The 23,204-nt window shown below is 43.1% G+C and overlaps 1 protein-coding gene and 1 pseudogene across 2 annotated transcripts; both read right to left on the reverse strand.

The window, feature by feature from the left end:
- Nucleotides 1–335: 335 nt before the first annotated feature.
- Nucleotides 336–4,312, reverse strand: LOC144987913 (natterin-3 pseudogene; annotated as a pseudogene). The gene is made up of 3 exons (XR_013651603.1): nt 4,183–4,312; nt 2,079–2,256; nt 336–1,958 (listed from the first exon to the last, which is right to left on the reverse strand). The product of XR_013651603.1 is annotated as a natterin-3 pseudogene (transcript).
- Nucleotides 4,313–8,105: 3,793 nt separating this feature from the next.
- Nucleotides 8,106–21,975, reverse strand: LOC144988666 (NLR family CARD domain-containing protein 3-like). The gene is made up of 8 exons (XM_078939305.1): nt 21,944–21,975; nt 21,483–21,561; nt 21,123–21,321; nt 19,150–20,983; nt 18,886–19,059; nt 16,804–16,980; nt 15,591–15,764; nt 8,106–9,440 (listed from the first exon to the last, which is right to left on the reverse strand). The coding sequence occupies exons 1-8, from the start codon at nt 21,973–21,975 to the stop codon at nt 9,422–9,424; spliced, it is 2,688 nt and encodes an 895-aa protein (XP_078795431.1). The 3' UTR covers nt 8,106–9,421.
- Between the last annotated feature and the right edge of the window lie 1,229 nt (nt 21,976–23,204).

Raw genomic sequence — 23,204 nt, forward strand, 5'->3', positions numbered from 1 at the left:
CATAAGTCTCACAGTTTGGCTGCAGCTTTCCTCCAGGAGAAAGAACATTAAGATCTTCTGAACTGTGCTCTTCTGCTCCACTTCTCTGCAACAGCTTCAGCTAGTGTCAAGTCTCTCTGTGTGAAATTGTTCAAAGTATGTTTGTAAATCGATTCAGATAGAGCGTTGCAGTGACTCCATCTTCCTGCAGCCATCAATTTGGGATTCAGGAATGTTTTCCTTTAACCGTTTGGACTAAAACTGCAAAATGCTTAAACGCTTCAACTACTTGTAGTGAAATATCTAACAGACAAAATAGAAAAAAAGGAAGTCTCAGAGACAAAAATAAACTCACACACTTGAAGTAGATCTTTATTCAGTATGAAAAGAAGATAGACTCTTATATTAACAAAGTCATGAGTTTCAAAAAAGTATCAATGTGAAGCAGACATGCAAAGAAAATAATTCCACACACACTATATTTCTTGACAGGACAAGAAAAAGAAGAATTGCTCATTTTTTATTGCGTTGGAGCAAATGATCACAAATACACAAGTAAGAGCCACAACCTTTAGGGCAAACATTGAAAATGTCCTAAATTAGAGAAAAAATACCAAAGTCAAAGTTTTGTTTGCAGCAAAGAAAGCCTTGACATGAACAAAAAGTAAGAAGCACCAGAGCTGACCCACGAGAAACTCCCTCTAAACTTTCAAGAATTTAGTTCCAGAAGCATAAATGTTCTTGGATTACATTTAGTTTACATGTTTGAGAATATCTACCTGGTTCTGAAAAGCAGATGTCCAAGACAGAGGTCCAATTCAGCTATTGTAAACACATTCACATGGAGTTCCTTCCAAAGAGCCAAGGCCTGAAGTACAGGTAAGTTTAAGGCTTCAAGCTGAATCTGTTTGTTTCTGTCCCTCAATACTCTGCTAGCCACTTCAGACTAAAGGATGAGGTCACTAAACCTCTTTAACCTCAACCTTAACTTCACTCACACAGGCACCTCTGTAGGTACCACTGATGTTTGTTGACCTGACCGTTCCATTATTGTAAGTGCGAGTGAGGCGTGCAGTGAAGGGAATGTCGAGCTTGCACTTACGGACCACCATCATGATATGTAATTTCTGTTTTGATAAGACTTTGACAGTGACCTCCTCAGACAATTGTTTCTCCTCTTTCCTGGAGCCTCCTTTCGAAGTTGTGAATGTCTCCTCAGCACCAAATGTGACGCTCATGTCACAAATAGATGGGATTTTACTAGAAACGGTCATTTCAGCATGTGAAGTATTAGAAATAGTGAAATCCCATTTTGACTCATTTACAACTGTCCCCACAATGGTACGCTTTACTGTCATCTCAGTGCTATTGTCGTTGACACATTCCAATTTTGTAATTGTTTCTGGAAAGAGGTATTCAGTTTCAGCTTTATCTATTTGGTACTGAACATAAGAGAGAGCATCACTTTTCACATCAGTGTTGTAGGTCAGGACCTCGTAGTCGTGGTACCAATATTCACGACCGTTGCAGGGTATAAAAAGGCTATGGTGTACTGGGTGCACCTTCCCTAGGCCATACTGGTTCTTTCCTACATATAATCCATTATCAGACTCGACAGCATTTTTAGGTACCTGACCATTTGAGTCTTTTTTCCAAACAAGATCTTCAAAATCATCTTCATTCACAAGGATGAGAAATGAGGAAGATGTCAGCTCACGGTCACCCAATGCATAGTAGCAGTACTGACCCTTACTTTCTGTGTAGAAACCACAATCACCTCGACCTGAGGGCTTGCTCACATAGTCGATGCGATTGCAGTAGTCGTTCTTGATATGAACAGCTCCACTTGGAAGAGATCCCTCCCAAGTCTTCCAGTAAAGTTTGTCAGTAATTTTCCACATGGTGGACAAAGACTTGATCGGTTGACTGTGGACTGACAGTAAAATGCAGTGTGGGCTCTTCTCTGGTCAAGTTGGAGACTACAAGGGAAAATGAAAAAGCTGTTTTAACTCCATTGTAACTCTACATACTCACAGAAGCTGATACTTCTGATGCTTTGCTCAGGTTGACTGGGATATTCTGCAGACAGTTGGGCTCACCTCTGCTCAGGGTTTGGGCTCCAACACTCAGTAGTGACCTGAGAAGACTTGGAACCTCAGGAGTGGGACGCAGATCACTACCACCACTTCCAACCTGTCAGCTCTGTGCTAGATTTGTGCTGTTTGAGTCTTGCAAGTCCTCACCAACGGAAGAGATGTGACGTAGTAAGAATTTCCCCTGGAAAGTTAGTGAGACGAGTCAGTAGGGCTGGGCAATTTAGAATTTTTTCACATCAGGTGACAACGACATATATCACATTTAAAACCAAATCATTGTATTTTTCAAATTTGAACACTCTGTTACTCATAAGAGAAATATGTAATCATCAGCAGGTTGTTTAGATTTAAATATTTATTTCCTATCAAACTTTAAATATAAAAGATGCAGTGAAGGACCCTGATGAAACAGTTTTTTCAGATAATTAAAAAAATGCATTTACATTAAAAGGTAAACTGAAAAATAAAAAGCAAAATCTTTCAAGTTTCAAACTAGGAACTAAAAGCAACTAGGAACTAAAAGCAACTAGGAACTAAAAGCAACTAGGAACTAAAAGCAACTAGGAACTAAAAGCAACTAGGAACTAAAAGCAACTAGGAACTAAAAGCAAATTCTGAGTTTCTTCTGCTAGATAAGACTGTTGTTCCTGTGCAGGTCTGACCTTAAATTGTTTTGCAGGAGAATCATCGTTTATTTCAGTCTGACACTGAACTGCTTGGTGACTCAGTTTCAGGTGATAAAAAAGTTTGGTGCTATTTCCAGTTTTAGAAAGAAAATGCCTTCTGCACAGTTTGCAGTGAACGTTACTCTGTTTTTTGTTGTATTTTAAATAACTAATCAATTAATTATTTGAATAGCACTTATTTAAGCAGGAGCTGTCACGGCGGGGGGGATGAAGAAAGCACCCAGGCGCAGAGAGGGGGAGGCAGTTGTTGGAGGTGGAGAAGGATTTTAATAACAAAAACTAGAAGCCAAAAGTACTGCTAAAGCAGGCAAACCAAAACTCAAAACACTCATTACACTCAAAACCGGGGAAGAGCAGAATAAGCTTTGGACCAGCACAGGAGGAAGGGAAAGACAGGACTTAAATACATACAAGGCAACAAGACACAGGTGGAAACACTCAGGACTGATGGGGAAAGCAACACTCGAAACAACAACAAAACAGGAAAAAAAAATAAATAAATAAATAAAACAGGAAGTAATTCAAACCTGTACAGAAAAAAAAGGAACCAAACACAAAGGCAAAAAAACCTGAAAACCGTTACAGAAGCAACCATAGTGCTTAACATAAAATCACATAAAATCAGAGACAATATGATACAATAAAGAAACAATAAAAGCAATAAAACAGTAAAAGGATAAAATTAACAAGCTGACCCACTAAATCTGCTCATTGGAGTTAATAGCCTGACTAAAAAGATGAGCTTTTAAAAGTGACTTAAAATCACTGACGGTTCTGGCAGACCTCACAGAGAAGGGGAGAACATTCCAGAGTTTAGGACCTGCAACTGAAAAGGCTCTGTCTCTCCGAGTCACAAGCCGAGTCCTGGGAACCATTAAAAGCATTTGATCTTGGTGCTAGAACATTCACACATTTAAAAACCAAAAGTAAAATCTTAAAAGTGATCCTAAAAGACACAGGCAGCCAGTGAAGAGAGCGTGAAAGTGGAGTGATATAATCACAACATCTGGTCCCCGTTAACAGGCGGGCCGCTGAATTCTGAACCAGCTGGAGACGGCGGAGCAGAGACGGTCAATACCACTGTAGAGAGTTACAGTAGTCTAGTCTGGAGAAGATAGAAGTAACTTGCATGCAGAGGAGAGGACAAAAGAAATTCACCAAAAAGAGAGCTGATGAATATGACTAATTTGACACAAATATTTACTTTGCAGAGGATGACCGATCCTCTAACTTTTACTTGCCAAAGAGGAAAAAATGCTTGCGTTTTATCGCCCAGGACTATGAGTCAGCATTGGGGAGAAATATCATATCTTATTCAAATGCCTCTAGGTGCTGCCAGTCCACAGCAGAGATTTTCACTGCTGGGCTTAAGTTAAGAAGTTCAACCTTCTGCTCAGATAGGTAAAAGACGTTTCACTCACCAGTACAGAGGAGCCGGAGTGCTGACCGTTGCTTTGTCAAGCGGTTCGGCAAACAAGTTTAAGCGCTGTGCCTGTCCCTCATAAATAGCAAATTCTGTCTTCACTGGGCGGAGTTTGGACTGGTTGGATGAGGTTAGAAAGGGGTGTTGCTGGTTTTCCCTGAGGGGTTTTATTTACCCCTTCAGATCAATAAGATAATCTGGGAATAACAATCACCGGGACAGTTAAGAGGATTTCTGCAGGTGACCATACATACTAAATACTTTTACGCTCTCTTCACTGGCTGCCTGTGTCTTTTAGGATCACTTTTAAGATTTTACTTTTGGATTTTAAATGTTTGAATGGTCTGGCACTGCTGCATCTCTCTGAGCTGTTCCATGTATATCGTCCACGTCGAGTCCTAAGATCTGAAGATCAAATGCTTTTAATGGTTCCCAGGACTCGGCTTGTGACTCGGGGAGACAGAGCCTTTTCAGTTGCAGGTTCTAAACTCTGGAATGTTCTCCCCTTCTCTGTGAGGTCAGCCAGAACCGTCAGTGATTTGAAGTCACTTTTAAAAACTCATCTTTTTAGTCAGGCTTTTAACTCCAGTGAGCAGATTTATTGGGTCAGCTTGTTAATTTTATTCTTTTACTGTTTTATTGTTTTATTGGTTTTATTGTTTCTTAATTGTATCATATTGTCTCTGATTTTATGTTATTTTATGTTAAGCACTTTAGCTGCTCCTGCTTAAATAAGTGCTATTCAAATAATTAATTGATTAGTTATTTAAAATACAACAAAAAACAGAGTAACGTTCACTGCAAACTGTGCAGAAGGCATGTTCTTTCTAAAACTGGAAATAGCACCAAACTTTTTTATCACCGGAAGCTGAGTCACCAAGCAGTTCAGTGTCAGACTGAAATAAACGATGATTCTCCTGCAAAACAATTTAAGGTCAGACCTGCACAGCAACAACAGTCTTATCTAGCAGAAGAAACTCAGAATTTGCTTTTAGTTCCCAGTTGCTTTTAGGTACTAGTTGCTTTTAGTTCCTAGTTTATATACAGGATGATGACAAAAATGTTTGACAAACATGTTTGTCAATTTTATGTTTGTTCTGTAAAACTTGAAAACATCAGAATTTATTTGTAAAATTACCCTTTTGTTTTCAAATAGAACTCATCAAACAGTTTAGTGCTCTGTTTTATTTATGTTCTCTTTTGAAACTTGAAAGATTTTGCTTTTTATTTTTCAGTTTACCTTTTAATGTAAATGCATTTTTTTAATTATCTGAAAAAACTGTTTCATCAGGGTCCTTCACTGCATCTTTTATATTTAAAGTTTGATAGGAAATAAATATTTAAATCTAAACAACCTGCTGATGATTACATATTTCTCTTATGAGAGTTCAAATTTAAAAAATACAATGTTTTGGTTTAAAATGTGATATATGTCGTTGTCACCTGATGTGAAAAAATTAGTATAGGTGAGCCCAACTGTCTGCAGAATATCTCAGTCAACCTGAGCAAAGCATCAGAAGCATCAGCTTCTGTGAGTATGTAGAGTTACAATGGTGTTAACAAAGCTTTTTCATTTTCCCTTGTAGTTTCCAACTTGACCAGAGAAGAGCCCACACTGCATTTTACTGTCAGTCCACAGTCAACCGATCAAGTCTTTGTCCACCATGTGGAAAATTACTGACAAACTTTACTGGAAGACTTGGGAGGGATCTCTTCCAAGTGGAGCTGTTCATATCAAGAACGACTACTGCAATCGCATCGACTATGTGAGCAAGCCCTCAGGTCGAGGTGATTGTGGTTTCTACACAGAAAGTAAGGGTCAGTACTGCTACTATGCATTGGGTGACCGTGAACTGACATCTTCTGAAATGACAGTTTCCAGTAAAACCCCATCTATTTTCTATCTACTGTTCTGTTAATAATATCAACAGTTCTCTGTCGCCCTCTGGTGGTTCATCAGAGAACCCAAACTGTGTGCCGGATCTCTGTTAAAATCCTACAAAAAGAAATTATTGTTTCTGTCAAATACAGATTTGTTTGTCTCAAAGTGAAGTAGGTTCGTTTATCTGAGAAAGTGTTTTCAACATGCTGTTCATAAGAAAACATGATTTTCATCTGTTTCTCCTTTTGGGCTTGAAGCCCAAAAGGAGCTGAAAGCTGCTGACTTCAGTCTGATCCCATGTTCTGGATCATCCGTGTTCCTGAAACACGCTGCTGGACCCGTGATCAGAAGAACCCAGGAACCGGAGAACTTCCCAGAACATGCAGACACATGTGGAACTGTTCTGATCATCTGTGTGTGTTGACAGTGAAGGAGAGCTTTGTCCTTCAAGAACTTCACCTTTGAAAAAACTTTATTGACTCTGACAGAGTTTCAGTTTGAATCCATGTGGTTTTCATTCTTCCATTGAAGTCGTCTCCAGAAACTAAAGATCTGCTGAATCAATGCTCCTCTGAGAACTTTGGAGCTTTTCTCTGCATCTGTTCCACACTTGAATGTGCAGAAGATCAAAGCGCCGGACGCTCTGAGCTTCAGCGTTCCAGTCAGCAGCTGCTGAACCAAAGCCAGCAGCAGGTGAGGATCTGGGCCTCAAAGATGAATGGAAGAAGGGATGGAGTCCCAGTGTTGAAGACATCAGCTGGAGAAGCTCTGAGGCTCTTTCAGGTGGGCGTGGCAGCGCTGCTGCTTTCCAGCAAACCAAGCAAACTGCAGCATCTGTGATCTGAGAGGCTGTTGGTGAAGAAGAGCATCATCAGCATAGAACTGTGGGCCGTTTGGTTTCAGAAGAACAGCTTCATGATGTGGAAAGAATCTGTGTCCTTCAACAGGTCCAGAAGATCCCAAACATGGAAACTGGAAGCAGTTTGGATTCCGGTTTCTTCCTGATTTTTGAGGATCCAAATGCTGAAAATGGAAGCTGACAGAAAATGCAGCAGACTTTACCAATGTGCTCAGAACACTAGAACATCCACAGAAGAAGAAAACACTGTTCTAGTGGAACATCTACAACTTCTGTCCATGATTCAGAGGAACTGCAGAAAGATGACTCCTCCCACTTTGGGTTTGGTCAAGCAAAAAAAAGTATTCAGCACAGCTCAGGGATCTGGAGCTCCATTCATGCATGGAGTTGGGGAGAACTCCTCCTTGAGCAACAAGCTGGTCTACTTTCTCCAGCAATCTTCAATCTGAAAAAAAGACAATGATAAACTTTAAAAGCAAATCTCTTTTTCTTTCATTTTAGGATGGAAAGTTCAGAAAGAATATTGTGGACCTGAAGATGCTTTGATCTAAACGCTTTAGACTCGTAAGAGGATTGTCCCACTTGTTTGACGGTTGCCCACAAAAAGCAGTTTTTAATCTCATCTCAGACTTACTTTAATTTCAGGTTACTTTCCTGGAGAAAAAACACTTTTCTTCCTGGTTTCATTGACAGCAAATGTTCCTAAAGATCTGACCCCCCTAAAGCTCCAATAGCAGCTCAGCAGAAACTCTGATCTTTCTTGATGTGGAGGGGCGGAGCCTAAAGAGGAAGCATCTTTCTGCAGGTGGTGCTGCAGCTTTGGGCATGTTTTCCAACTCTTTAGCTTTTGCTGTTCATTGAGTCGTGTCCCTCTGTTCTTGGAAAGGAGAAACCTGCAGAGAACTTTGCCCATTTCCACTCCCTCCTTTCAGCTGCTGCCCACTGTTCCCCTCTGAATCAGGAGGGAGGAGCTCTCATCTGTTCTGCCCACCCCCATCTAGAAAGACATCAGCACCACCTGAACATTCCAAAGCTCTTTTCCAACCCATTTCTACTGAGAAGGAACCAAACACATGAAGATTAGAACAGCTGGAACAGGATGAGGGGGAAGGCTAAAGATTCAAGTCTGTTTGTGAGTCAAAGATAGAATGAAGACAGAAATCAATAGAAAACACAGAGTTGATTCAAAAGAGCATTTATTAGATCCAAACAGGCTGCAGGAATTTTACAGACAGCTTTCAGTTTGATGCCTTTTGACACTAAGATGCAGTTCTGCAAACAGCCAGCAGGTGTCTCCCTTCTCCCTCCTGCTTCAATGCAGTTGATGTTGTTGCAGCAGCTGCATCAAAGTGATTCTCTGTATCCAGAGGCTGTCATTCCTCACTAAGATCCACTCTGTTCATTCATGTCCTCTGGAGAAAACAGGCTTTAGGTTCAGAAAGTTTCTACTAGTTTAGACATTCTAGAAAACGAGGAGATTCTACTGGATTCAGATGAAACTTCTTTAAAACTGCAGCAAAAAATGCTGTCAGCATGAAAAAGAACAGAGTTTTACCCACAAAACACCAAAGAAAAAGGAAGTTCAGTCAGAAAACTGTGGAAAACATCAATCAAAGCAAAACTCTGAGTCTTTCAAACTGCACGAGTCAATATTTGATCATCAACAGAACAGAGATGATAGAAAAATGATTCAACTGAGAGACTTTTGTTCACTAACTGAGATCAGACGGGATTTCTGCTCCAAAAACTGACTTCAAAGGACTTGAATTCAAACCAGTGAGTCATGTGACCACAGCGTTTGTCCATGTCTCCACTATGAACATTCTGGTCACATGACCATGTTGGAGGTTTCTGAATGAAACTCTGTGTTTGTTTGTCAATGAGAGTTTCTGGAGAACAGAAATCAAGTGTGAAACATCTGGAACCAGAATCTTGTGATCCAGAGTTCTGGTTCTGTCCCTGTTCCAAAGACAGAACCAGGAACCAACGCCTGACTGTGTTTTCCCCTGACCCACACATAGATCTATGTCATCCAGAAATGTTCTGTCTGATCAATGATTCCCTCATTCCTTGATTGTTCCATCCCAAACTCACATCTGTCCATCAAATGTAGATAAAGGAAGAAAGTGATGATCTAGAAAAGAATCTGTTTGTCTGCAGATTTGTTTTTCTCCAGATCCTGGAGCTGCTGAACATCTGAATCCAACCCATGTTTCAGATCAACACTCCAAGTTAGAATGAGAAGAGGAAGTGCAGTTCTCCATCAGTCCACCGGGGGAGCTGCAGCACAATAACTGTCCACTTGATGCTGAGAGAGACAGTGGAGCTGATCTCAGATCAGTTCCTGCTGCAGCTCTGACACTCATCTCCACTTCCTCTGATTCCTCCATCACTCTGCTCTCCACCTCCCAGGAACACCGTCCAGTCACAACATCTCTGCAGACCAGCTGCTGCTGCTGCTCCTCTCTGCTCCTCCAGGAGGAACATCAAGTCTCATCAGCCCCATCCCTTCCACCTGCAGAGAGAAATGAGAGAGACACACTGCATGAAAAGAACCAGAATCTATAAGTATCTGTTGGGGATACTCTCTTAAATATCCAAAGTATCTGGACCATTTCTGGTGCATATTCAGACAGGCAGCATATCTGAAGATATCCATACAGAAGATACTGGTTGTGTCTTATTTTGGTCATATACAAGTTCTGAATGTGATCCAAAGTCATATCAGTAAATATACTGAAGAATGTATCTTGTATCTTGTAGCATTTCTGAATCATATCCTCCGTTGTTACCATTTGCCGTATTTTTTGACATGCTATATTACTATGATACTGCATTAGAACATGTATTGTCTCTGGATATTAAATGTATCACTTGTTTGATATGCGTCTTCCCTGGTAATATATGTGCACAATATAATTTATAAGCACATATTTTTTCCAGACATATATTGTTTATGGCATATTTGAATTACACATCTGATGTGTTAACTGTTTGCTCTGCACTTATATTTTCCCACAAATGGTTAAAAAAAATTGAGGTTTTACAGGTGTCAGAAGTACTAGCCAATCTAGCCACAGGGGTTGCAAGCCAGTAACTTCTGTGCCGGTCCCAAGCCCGGATAAATAGAGAGGGTTGCGTCAGGAAGGGCATCCGGCGTAAAAATTGCCAAAATAACCATGCGAATCATCCACAACACTTTAGACATACCGGATCGGTCGAGGCCCGGGTTAACAACGACCGCCACCGATGCTGTTAACCTACAGGGTGTCGGTGGAAATTTGACTACTGTTGGTGGAAGAAAGAGGGGAGGCAGAAGGGTCCGTGGCCAGAGAGAGAAGGGAAAAGGCAGGAACATAGGTTTGAGAATAGGGACTCTTAACGTTGGCACAATGACAGGGAAAGGCAGAGAGCTGGCAGACATGATGGAGAGAAGGAAGGTAGATGTACTGTGTGTGCAGGAGACAAGGTGGAAGGGCAGCAAGGCACGTAGTATTGGAGGAGGATACAAACTGTTCTATCATGGTGTTGATAGGAAGAGAAACGGGGTAGGAGTGATTCTGAAGGGGGAGTTTGTAAACAGTGTTCTAGAGGTGAAAAGAGTCTCAGACAGGATGATGAGCCTAAAGTTAGAAATTGAAGGGGTGATGGTGAATGTAGTCAGTGGGTATGCGCCACAGGTTGGCTGTGAATTAGAAGTGAAGGAGAGATTCTGGAGTGAGTTGGATGAGGTCATAGAGAGTTTTCCCAGAGGAGAGAGAGTTGTTATTGGAGCAGACTTTAATGGGCATGTTGGTGAGGGCAACAGAGGTGATGAGGAGGTGATGGGCAGGTTTGGTGTGAAGGAAAGGAATCTGGAGGGACAGATGGTGGTGGACTTTGCGAAGAGGATGGAAATGGCTGTAGTCAACACTTACTTCCAGAAGAGAGAGGAACATAGAGTGACATACAGAAGTGGAGGTAGGAGTACTCAGGTGGACTACATCCTATGTAGACGAGGTCATTTGAGAGAGGTTAATGACTGCAAAGTGGTGGTAGGAGAGAGTGTAGCCAGACAGCACCGCATGGTGGTGTGTAAGATGACTCTGGAGGTCAGGAAGAAGAAGAGAGGGAAAACAGAAAAGAAGACCAAGTGGTGGAAGCTACAGAATGAAGAAACTTGTGAGGAATTTAGGCAGAAGTTGAGACAGGTTCTGGGTGGTCAGGATGAGCTTCCAGATGACTGGGAAACTACAGCAGAGATTATCAGGGAAACAGGTAGGAAGGTGCTAGGTGTGTCATCTGGAAAGAGGAAAGACGGTAAAGAGACTTGGTGGTGGAATGAGGAAGTACAGGAATGCGTCCAGAGGAAGAGGCTGGCTAAAAGGAAGTGGGATGTAGAAAGGACTGAGGAAGGTAGACAGGAGTACAAGGAAGCGCAGCGTAGAGTGAAGAGAGAGGTGGCAAAGGCCAAACAGAAAGCTTACGATGAGCTATATGACAGGTTAGACACAAAGGAAGGAGAGAAGGACTTGTACAGGCTAGCCAGACAGAGAGACAGAGATGGGAAGGACGTGCAACAGATAAGGGTGATTAAGGACAGAGATGGAAAGGTGCTAACAACCCAAGAGAGTGTACAGAAAAGATGGAAGGAGTATTTTGAGGAGCTGATGAACGTGGAAAATGACAGGGAAAGAAGGGAGGAAGATGTGGTTGTTGTGGAGCAGGAAGTAGCAGAGATTGGAAAGGATGAGGTTAGGAAGGCTCTGAAAAGGATGAAGAGCGGAAAGGCCGTTGGTCCTGATGACGTACCTGTGGAGGTATGGAAGTGCCTAGGAGAGACAGCAGTGGAATTTCTAACAAGGTTGTTCAATAGGATTTTAGAGAGTGAGAAGATGCCTGAGGAATGGAGGAGAAGCGTTCTGGTCCCGATCTTTAAGAACAAGGGTGACACGCAGAACTGCAGCAACTATAGAGGAATAAAGTTGATGAGCCACACAATGAAGATGTGGGAAAGAGTAGTGGAAGCCAGACTTAGGAAGAAGGTGGAGATTTGTGAGCAGCAGTATGGTTTCATGCCCCGTAAGAGCACCACTGATGCCATTTTTGCTTTGAGAATGTTGATGGAAAAGTACAGAGAAGGTCAGAAGGAGCTGCATTGTGTGTTCGTAGATTTAGAGAAGGCGTATGACAGGGTGCCGAGGGAGGAGCTGTGGTACTGTATGAGGTCGTCTGGAGTGGCAGAGAAGTATGTCAGAGTAGTTCAGGACATGTATGAGAGAAGTATGACGGTGGTGAGATGTGCTGTAGGTCAGACAGAGGAGTTCAAGGTGGAAGTGGGACTACACCAAGGATCAGCTTTGAGTCCTTTTTTGTTTGCTATGTTGATGGACAGGCTGACAGACGAGGTAAGACAGGAATCTCCCTGGACAATGATGTTTGCGGATGACATTGTAATTTGCAGTGAGAGTAGAGAGCAGGTGGAGGAACAGCTAGAGAGGTGGAGGTTTGCTCTGGAAAGAAGAGGCATGAAGGTCAGTCGTAGTAAGACAGAATACATGTGTCTGAACGAGAGGGACCAAGGTAGAAGCGTTAGGTTACAGGGGACTGAGGTGAAGAAGGTGCAGGAGTTTAAGTACTTGGGGTCAACAGTTCAGTGTGATGGGGATTGTGGAAAAGAGGTGAAGAGGCGAGTGCAGGCAGGTTGGAGCGGTTGGAGGAAAGTGTCAGGAGTGTTGTGTGACAGAAGAGTGCCAGCAAGACTCAAAGGAAAGGTGTACAAGACAGTGGTGAGACCAGCTCTGCTCTATGGGTTAGAGACGGTAGCAGTGAGACAGAGACAAGAGGCTGAGATGGAGGTAGCGGAGATGAAGATGTTGAGGTTCTCCTTAGGAGTGACCAGGTTAGACAGGATAAGGAACGAGTACATCAGAGGGACGGCTCATGTTGCCTGTGTTAGCGACAAAGTCAGAGAAGCCAGACTGAGATGGTTTGGACATGTTCAGAGGAGGGATAGTGGATATATTGGTAGAAGGATGTTGGAGATGGAGCTGCCTGGCAGGAGGGCAAGAGGACGGCCAAAGAGGAGATACATGGATGTCTTAACAGAGGACATGAAGTTGGCTAACGTTAGGGTAGAAGATGTTCATGATAGGGTGAGGTGGAAAAGGATGATTCGCTGTGGCGACCCCTGATGGGAAAAGCCGAAAGAGAAAGAAGAAGACAGGTGTCAGAAGTACAGTGACCAAAAATATAAACGCAACACTTTTGTTATTTCTCCCATTTTTTATGGTATGAACTCAAAGATGTGAAACATTTTCCACATACACAAAATAACCAGTTCTCTGAAATATTGTTCACAAATCTGTCTAAATCTGTGATAGTGAGCACTTCTCCTTTGCCAAGACAATCCATCGCACCTCACAGGTGTGCCATATCAAGATGCTGATTAGAAAGCATGATTATTGCACAGGTGTGCCTTAGACTGGCCACAAGAAAAAGCCACTCTGAAATCTTCAGTTGTATCTCAGAGCACAATGCCACAGATGTCGCAAGTTTTGAGGGAGCGTGCAATTGGCATGCTGATAGCAGGAATGTCCACCAGAGCTGTTGCTAGGGAATTGAATGTCCATTTCTGTCCATAAGCTGTCTCCAAAGGCATTTCCGAGATTTTGGCAGCACATCCAACCGGCCTCACAACCGCAGACCACGTGTAACCACACCAGCCCAAGACCTCCACATCCAGCATGTCCACCTCCAAGATCGTCTGAGACCAGCCACTCGGACAGGTGCTGAAACAATCGGTTTGCATAACCACAGAATTTCTGCACAAACTGTCAGAAACCGTCTCAGGGAAGCCCATCTGCATGCTCGTCGTCCACATCGAGGTCTCAACCTCACTCCAGTTCGTCGTTGTTACCGACTTGATTGCTCACAAGCGATGGCGTCTGGCACGTTGGAGAGGTGTTCTCTTCACGGATGAATCCCAGTTTACACTGTTCAGGGCAGATGGCAGACAGCGTGTGTGGTGTCGTGTGGGTGAGCGGTTTTCTGATGTCAATGTTGTGGATCGAGTAGCCCATGGTGGTGGTGGGGTTATGGTATGGGCAGGCATCTGTTATGGGCGAAGAACACAAGTGCATTTCATTGATGGCATTTTGAATGCATAGAGATACTTTGACGAGATCCTGGGGCCCATTGTTGTGCCGTACATCCAACAATATCACCTCATGTTGCAGCTTGATAATGCACGGCCCCATGTTGCAAGCATCTGTACACAATTCTTGGAAGCTGAAAACAAGCTGAAAACATCCCAGTTCTTGCATGGCCAGCATAATCTCCGGACATGTCACCCATTGAGCATGTTTGGGATGGGTTAGGATCAGCGTATACGACAGCGTGTTCCAGTTCCTGCCAATATCCAGCAACTTCGCACAGCCATTGAAGAAGAGTGGACCAACATTTCACAGGCCACAATAGACAACCTGATCAACTCTATGCAAAGGAGATGTGTCGCACTTCATGAGGCAAATGGTGGTCACACCAGATACTGACTGGTTGTCTGAGTGCCCTGACCCCCTCAATAAAACAAAACTGAAGATTTCAGAGTGGCCTTTTCTTGTGGCCAGTCTAAGGCACACCTGTGCAATAATCTTGCTTTCTAATCAGCATCTTGATATGGCACACCTGTGAGGTGCGATGGATTGTCTTGGCAAAGGAGAAGCGCTCACTATCACAGATTTAGACAGATTTGTGAACAATATTTCAGAGAACTGGTTATTTTGTGTATGTGGAAAATGTTTCACATCTTTGAGTTCATACCATAAAAAATGGGAGCAATAACAAAAGTGTTGCGTTTATATTTTTGGTCAGTGTATTTACAAGTCAAAATTTGATTGAGATATACAGTAATATCCTCATTGCATCATCAAAGGTGTAAATACAATGGCACTTTGGGCATACAAAAAATGTTGTAAGTTCATTTTCAAGAGCCAATTGAATGAATAATTTATGACGGACTCAAGGCCCAAATGACAAGACCATAAAAACAAACAGAGCCAACATTCATTCATAGAGAGTATATAACAATGTTAGGATCAATAGAAGAACCAGGCAAAACACAAATTATAAACTGAAGAACAATTTTCTGCTTATTGATCTGCGTAAATCTGGTGGCTTGTGCACACTTCCCCGTATTTTATTTATTTATGTTTTTTTCTAGAACTTTATTGATTACAAAGATCCAATACAAAAAAGGAATAAGTAGCTAGTAGCTGCCGTTAGCTTCCGAATCGGTATCAGCCGGAGCCGCAGATGAGAATTTGATTGAAACAGTATCACAGAGGCTGAATGACCTGTTCTGTAAATCTCTGGATTCTGGGGGATTTTGCGCAAGTGATGAAGGAGTGTCTCCTGATCCTGGTCCGTCAGTCAGTGATGCAGCACAGCAGCAGAAAGAGCAGCAGGAGCTTCAGTCCTGTTCAGAGCAGCAGCTTCCTGTCATCTTCACCTGTTGGAGCTTCTGCTGCTCTGATTGGCTGACTGTTGTCCTGAAGCCTGTCATCATTCTCCTCAGAGCTTCACTGAGAAGCTGCAGCTTCACATGAAACTCTGCATCTTTGCTCTCAGACTAACTTTAGGACCAAACATCTGGAAGCAGCTGGACTAACTCCAACCCTCTACTGACCTCAGAGTCTGCAGTTTGGAATTTGGACTCTCCACCAGATCCTGGAGCTGCTGAACATCTGAAAACTGAAGGTTGTTCAAGCTCAAGTCCAGTTCTGTCAGGTGGGACGGGTTGGACTTCAGAGATGAGGCCATTGATGCACAGCTGGTCTTTGACAAACTGCAGCCATACAGCCTGAATCCAGAACAAAGAGTTGAGTTTAAAGACAAAGTTCCTGTTTTTCATCCTTCACTTCTTCTAAAGAGTTCAGAGCCAAAGAAGACCAGAAAGTTCAGAAAAAGTCCAAAGATGTGAAGCAACAGCAGCAGATCAGAAGAGTCCAGCAGAAGCAGAGAAGAAGAACATTCAGGAACATTCAGGACAACATGCAGCTGCTTCAGGAAAGAAGTCCAGATGTGTGAAAGTCAAACATCAGCCTGTGGCTGCATCCAAACCAACTGATGTTTCTGCAGCAACAGCAGAAAAAGTCCACTTCCTCTTTCTGCTCAGCTCTTCTCCAAACAGCACTGAATCATGGGAGAATTTCAGCAGCAGGATGCTGGAAAGTCTTCCTCCCAGTTTTCAGGAGATGATCTTCCAGTCCTTCTCTGCTGCAGCCCTTCAAGCAGAGACTTTCAGCTCCAACAGATCAAAGCAGAGAGAAGAAGGAAGTGATGAGGAAGAGTCAGCAGCAAATGTTGGACATTGATCCCTGATCCATGACTTCAGCTCTGAATGAAGAGTCAGAAGCTGCTGGGAGCTTTGATGGATGATGTGATGATGTTTGTGTATGAAAAGGTGAGGATGTTTGTGGAGGATGTGTCTGTCAGAGCAGCATCCAGCTGCAGCATGACTCTGTCACTGTCTGCTCACAAACATCAGCCGCTGAACTCTCAGCTGCATCTGCTGAAACACAGCAGCAGGACTCAGAGTGCATGTGAGCGTGCACGGCTGCTTCTTCTGCACGCGATTTAAAGGAGTCTGTTGGAGCGAAGACACAAAGAAGAGCTGATGGCTGCAAGCAGGACTTTGTGGAGCACAAATGTCAGCAGACAGCTTTGAAACAAGCAGCTACAGGAAGAAAAGAAGAAGTTCTTCTGCAGATCTTTGAAGAGAACAAGCAGCTGCAGGAAGATGCTGCTGTAGATCAGAATCTGGACATTTCTGCTCACTGTGGGTCAACACAACTTTGTCATCATATTGATCTGAACACAACTGAAACATGGAGTCTGACCTCAGAGTCTGCAGTCTGCAGTCTGGACTCTCCAGAAAACCACACAGATGAAGAACCCCTGAATCCTGCAGGTTCTTGTTCCAGCTCAGGTCCAGTTCTGTCAGATTAGACGGGTTTTTCTTCAGAGCTGAGACCAGAACTTCACAGCTGATCTCTGACAAACTGCAGTTCTTCAACCTGAAATCAGACAGAAAAGTGTGTTCAGGAGCAGTGATGCAGGTGGAGGTTCAGGAATTTGACATTATATTATATTATTGACATTATATTATTTTCACGGTTAGGTAATTTCTTTTGGATTTTGACCCAAAAACATAAAGGTTACTGAAAACTGACAGTTGCAAAATAATTTCTCATTTGAAATATGGAACAAAAAAAAAAAAAGCTCATGACCAGGACTGCTGCTGAACTAGTTCAGATATTTACGGCACATTTGATGGGAGAGAAATGACAGAGCAATGCAATATTTGAGTGTCTGAAGATCACAGACACAACAAGAGTCTGAAGAATCAAAGTCAACAGATCATTCTGGTTTAAAGTGGGAATCTTCAATTAGAGATCAGATTTCCACAGCTGTGACAGAATCAATGTTTCCCCTTGAACTGCTGAAGTTTCCATGAGGTTCTACACAGATTCAGATGAAGACTGAAGAGGACAGAAAAGAAAAGCATTCAGTTGTTTCATGGAAAGATACTGCAGACACTAAACACTCAAAAGCACATTTAGAAACTTGTTGAAGTGTTGGATTTCATGTGGGAGTTTTGGAAAACAAACTATTGGAAGTGTGGAAAAATCCAGGTCAGCATGAAGTTTTTCTGCAGAAATTCAAAGACGTTCACCACAAGAACAGAATGAAGCAGAGCTAAACTTTCCTTTCTCTCTTCATCCTGACCGGAAAAAGCAGGTTTTGCAGAAAAACAGCTGAAAAAGTCTTTAGTTCTCCTCTGAAAGCATTTCCAGACATCTCTAAACTGTAGAGGGGCCTTGAAAAACATGAGGATCCACAGGGCCAAAATGTCTGAATGTGGTTAGGATTAGGGTTATTATGGCCCGCAGCAGTCACAGACTGTGACACAACCTTGATTCTACAATAACCAAAGAAGTTTTGTTGACCTTGGGAAAAGGCCGCCATCTTGAATTTTCAAAAAAAGCACCTTTAGTAATGGATACAAACGTAAACTCGTCCTAGGGATTTTTATCGATCTTCTTGAAACTTCTTGGGCATCAATGGCAAGCTACTGTGGACAAAATGTTGGAATTAGAAGTTGAAGAATTTGAAAGGCGGGCTGCACGGTGGCGCAGTGGTTAGCTCACAGCAAGAAGGCCCCCGGTTCAAGTCCCGGCTGGGGGACATGAAAAACACAACATCAATGGGGGACCTTTCTGTGTGGAGTTTGCATGTTCTCTCCGTGCATGCACGGGTTTTCTCCGGGATCTCCGGCTTCCTCCCACCGTCCAAAAACATGCTTCATAGGTTGATTGGCAACTCTAAATTGTCCATAGGTGTGAGTGTGAGAGTGAATGGATGTGTGATTGAGGATATCTACCCTGCGACAGACTGGCGACCAGCGGTTTTCGAGCGATTTTCACGAAATTTGACTCGCATGTCCCAAGCGTAAGTCTACAATCACCTATGGAGTTTCGTCGACCATTGATCTCGGGAAAAGGCCGCCATCTTGGTTTTTCTATAAAAAACACCTTTGCCACCGGATTCAAACGTAAACTTGTCTTTGGAATTTTCATCGATCGTCTTGAAACTTTTTGGGCATCAATGGCAAGCTACTGTGGAAAAAATGTTGGAATCAGTAGTTGTAGATTTTGAACAGCATGCGCGTGGCAAACTAGCAAAGTGGCGCACCGTTACAACGCCAATGTTTTTCAATGGAGCGTGGAAGGCGGGTTGCGTCTGCGGGCCATACAATGCCGCTTGAGGCTTTAATTTTCTTTTCTAGGGTGGTTTTGCTTTTCGTTCTATGCAACAGTCCTCTGCCGTTTCGTCTGCACTGTTGTCTATTTAACACTTTCTCCAAAAAAGAGAAAAACAGACAGAACTTGGACAGAATCAACAGTTGGATGAAACCTGACCTGAGAGTCTCCAGTTTACAGTCTGGACTCTCCAGTCCAGCTGACAATATCTCCACTTCTGAATCCTGCAGGTTGTTGGAACTCAGGTCCAGAACTCTGAGTCTGGAGGACTGAGAGCTGATAACTGAAGATAGAGCTTCACAGCTTCTCTCTGACAGATTACAGCCTCTTAGTCTGAAAAAAACAAAACAAAGACAGATAGCAGTTATGAAAACTTCCATGTTTCCACTCAGATTCATCTGTTCAATGAAGATGAGTTCTTACAGAGCTTTGTTGGAGGCTTTGATCACTGGCAGCAGCCTCAGAAGAGCCTCCTCTGAAGCAGAGTATTTCTGCAGGTCAAACTCTTCCAGATCTTCTTCTGATGACAGTAAGATGAAGACCAGAGCAGACCACTGAGCAGGAGAAAGTTTTTCTGTGGAGAGATGTCCTGACCTCTGAGCAGGAGACAGTTTATCTGTGGAGAGACGTTCTGACCTCAGGAACTGTTGGATCTCCTCCACTGGAGGACTATCGTTCAGTTCATTCAGACACTGCAACAGGTTGATGCTTTTCTCTGCAGACAGATTCTTACTGATCTTGATGAACTGGACTGTTTCCTGATTGGTCTGTGAGCTACTTCCTGTCTGAGTCAGCAGACCTCGTAGGAGACTCTGATTGGTCTGCAGTGAAAGACCCAGGAGGAAGCGGAGGAACAAGTCCAGGTGTCCGTTCGGACTCTCTAAGGCCTTCTTCACAGCACTCTGGTAGAACTGGACTGAGCTGTTTTGAAAATGAAAAGAAGACCAATACTTTTTCTGTTGTTCTTCTTCCATGAGGTTGAGTCCAGAAGTGATGAAGGTCAGGTGGACATGAAGAGCAGCCAGAAACTCCTGAACACTCAGATGGATGAAACAGAAGACCACGTCCTGGTACAGGCCTCTCTCCTCTCTAAAGATCTGTGTGAACACTCCTGAGTACACTGAGGCTGCTCTGATATTGATGCCACACTCTGTCAGGTCGGATTCATAGAAGATCAGGTTTCCTTTCTGCAGCTGCTCAAAAGCCAGTTTTCCCAGAGACTCCATCATCTTCCTGCTGTCTGGACTCCAGTGAGGATCTGTCTCAGCTCCTCCATCATACTTGACCTTCTTGACTTTGGCCTGAACCACCAGGAAGTGGATGTACATGTCAGTCAGGCTCTTGGGCAGCTCTCCTCCCTCTCTGCTCTTCATCAGATCCTCCAGAACTGTAGCAGTGATCCAGCAGAAGACTGGGATGTGGCACATGATGTGGAGGCTTCTGGATCTCTGGATGTGGGAGATGATCCTGCTGGCCTGCTCTTCATCTCTGAACCTCTTCCTGAAGTACTCCTCCTTCTGTGGATCATTGAACCCTCTGACCTCTGTCACCATGTCAACATATCCCGGAGGGATCTGATTGGCTGCTGCAGGTCGTGTGGTTATCCAGAGCAGAGCAGAGGGAAGCAGGTTCCCCCTGATGAGGTTTGTCAGCAGATCAGCCACTGAGGTGGACTTTCTAGGGTCATTTAGGATCCGAGTCTTGTGGAAGTCCAGAGGAAGTCGACACTCATCCAGACCATCAAAGATGAAGAGGACCTGGAAGTCTTCAAAGCTGCAGATTCCTGCTTGTTTGGTTTCAGGGAAGAAGTGATGAACAAGTTCCACCAAGCTTGACTTCTCCTCTTTCAACACATTCAGCTCTTTGAAAGTGAATGGAAATATGAAGCTGAGGTTCTGGTTGGCTTTGCCTTCAGCCCAGTCCAGAGTGAACTTCTGTGTTAAGACTGTTTTCCCAATGCCAGCCACTCCCTTAGTCATCACGGTTCTGATTGGTTCTGGTCTTCCAGCTGGGAGTTGGAAGAGCTTTTCTTGTCTGATGCTTGTTTCTGCTCTGTCTGCTTTCCTGGATGCTGCTTCAATCTGTCTGACCTCATGTTCTTCATTCAGCTCTCCTCTTCCTCCCTCTGTGATGAAGAGCTCTGTGTAGATCTCATTCAGAAGGGTTGGGCTTCCTGCTTTAGCCATCCCCTCAAACAAACACTGGAACTTCTTCTTCAGACCAGATTGGACTTCATGTCGACAAACTGCAGCAGATCCTGAAAAAAGACAACAAACAGTGAATCAAGTCTCTGCAGCCCTGAATGATGAGGGTTTGAATCCCTGTGGTTCCATGTGTTCAGACATCAGTAAATCTTCATTTATCAGCTGCTGAAACCTGCAGAGAAATCCTCTTACTGCTCTGCAGTCTATCAGCCAGTTCCTCCTGCTTCATTCTCCTCAGGAAGTTCACTGTGATCTTCATCAGAGACTCTCTGCTGCTCTTCTGCTCTTCATCCTCATCCTCCAGCTCCTCCTCATCCTCCCTGTGACTTAGAAGCTTCTGGATCTTCTTCAGCTCCTTCTTGACAAAAGTGACAATGTTGTCCTCCAGCAGCTGCAACAGAATTCCAGATGAATGAGCCAATCAGAGTGAAGTCATGGAGCCAAACATCAGCTCCATGTTGGACACACTGACAGCCCACTGGTGTCCAAAGTGCAGCATGGAGACGACTGTGGACAGAATGATGGGAAAGTAGTTGTTGTTCATGTACAGACCAGAAAGATGGAGTCCAGCTGTGTTTGATGCTGCTGGACAGACGGACCACTGGAAGTCTCTGAACTGTGCTGGTCCAGTCTGTGGAGAATCAGCAACAATTAGCTTTATTCTTTCTGTACACACCAAGACTAACGCAATGAAGATAGAAATGTTTGTGAGAGAGTCAAAAACTTGTTGGAATGAAAAAATTTCCCTCATTTGACGCAGTTTCAACATTTACGTACATAAATCACCCATTGACTGGTCACTCCTGAAGGAAACACAGCTGGGTTCAGATCCAGATCCAGTTCCGAGTCTCTGATGGATCCTGATAGAAAAACACTTATTTTATTAGAAGTGAGTTTCTTTCATGATGGTGTTTGATGAGTTCTTTTGGATTTGGATCATCTCAGATCATAAATGCATCATGAATGCTGTGGTTTCCAGAACAGCATTGATTCCAACGTTAGTTTTGACTCACAGATGAATCAGAGTTACAGAAAACTGGATCATTGATTCTCATTTAGACCAGAAGAGAATGAAGAATTTAACGTTTGAGTTTGTTGATGAGACAAAGAAAAACTTATATTTACCATTTTTATGGACACTAACCATTATGCATTAATATTTTATAATTTCTGCGGTTAACGATAACATTAACTTTATTCAAGACTTTCATTAAAATATTTGACTAAGCTTTTTCTTTTCTAATCCAAACATTAGTTCAAATCAGAAAATATTAAAAGATTCATTTCTGTTTAAAGTTTCTCCAACATCTCTGCTCTTAGACTCACAGATCTTCTCTGATCTTCTTCAGATTTAGATCAAAGCTCTGCTGTCTGTTTGGGATTATGAACTCTCAGTCATCGCTTTTCTTCAACAACTTTCTCTGAGGTTCCTGAGCTCTAGAGGACACTTTGACTTGGTCTGATCTTTAAAACCATTATGAAGCAGAAGAAGAGAAATGACACAAAGTGGGAGGAGCCAACGTGTTAGTCAGAAATGCTTCAAACACTTTGAACTTCTGTAGTTCAGTGAACTACAGAAGTTCAGTTTGTGCTTTGGTTGATAAGCACCCTATTATCTGGAATGATGTAGAAAATCCCAGAGAACAAAAATGTAGAAATTCTGATAGCAGAAAGTCAAACTAGAACAATGTGATGTTTGGAAAGCATGAAAATCTGAATCCTAGGAGTCTGCAGTGATTCTTCTCATTAGACTGGAGCTGCTGTCAGTCAGAGTCAGCAGTCAACATGTTTTCTTCTCCAACATCTCTGATGTCTCTCAGAGACTCTCAGAAGACTCAACTGAAAAGATCTCATCACACACATGATGCTCCAAGTGAGTCTGATCAGAGAGATCCAGAACTGAACCAGACCTGAAGTCCTTCATCTGAAAACTGTTGATCATCTGAACTAGAATCCAGACTCCAAAAACTCTGACAAACACTCACTGTTCCACTCCTAGATGGACGTCCTTGAAGTCTGGATTCCAGTTCTTTGACCAGTCACTCTTGAAGGACCCCCAGCTGGATCCAGGTCCAGGTCCAGGTTGGTTCCTGTGAAGAATGAAGGTTGCTGGTGTGAGTCCTGAGCTCTGACATGGAGAAGATCATGGACAGTTGGAGATGTTCATCTCACCTCTGAGCTTTGCTCTGGTTGTCATGGTTACCACCTCTGCTTTTAGAGGGAGGGGCTCCCTCCTGTGTTTCCATTAAACCACTGAGTACTAAGACTGCCCTA

This window comes from Oryzias latipes, chromosome 2 (genome assembly GCF_053564925.1).
Source record: "Oryzias latipes strain Hd-rR chromosome 2, Olatipes_Hd-rR_3.1".
Taxonomy (NCBI): Eukaryota; Metazoa; Chordata; class Actinopteri; order Beloniformes; family Adrianichthyidae; genus Oryzias; species Oryzias latipes.

Excerpts from the sequence above, each read along its gene's own strand:
- LOC144988666 (XM_078939305.1), bottom strand. The coding sequence starts at position 21,975 with ATGATCCAGTTTTCTGTAACTCTGATTCATCT. Across the intron at positions 20,984-21,122 it reads GGCTGATAGACTGCAGAGCA|GATCTGCTGCAGTTTGTCGA; the intron begins GTAAGAGGATTT and ends GTCTTTTTTCAG. Across the intron at positions 19,060-19,149 it reads AAAGCCTCCAACAAAGCTCT|ACTAAGAGGCTGTAATCTGT; the intron begins GTAAGAACTCAT and ends TGTTTTTTTCAG.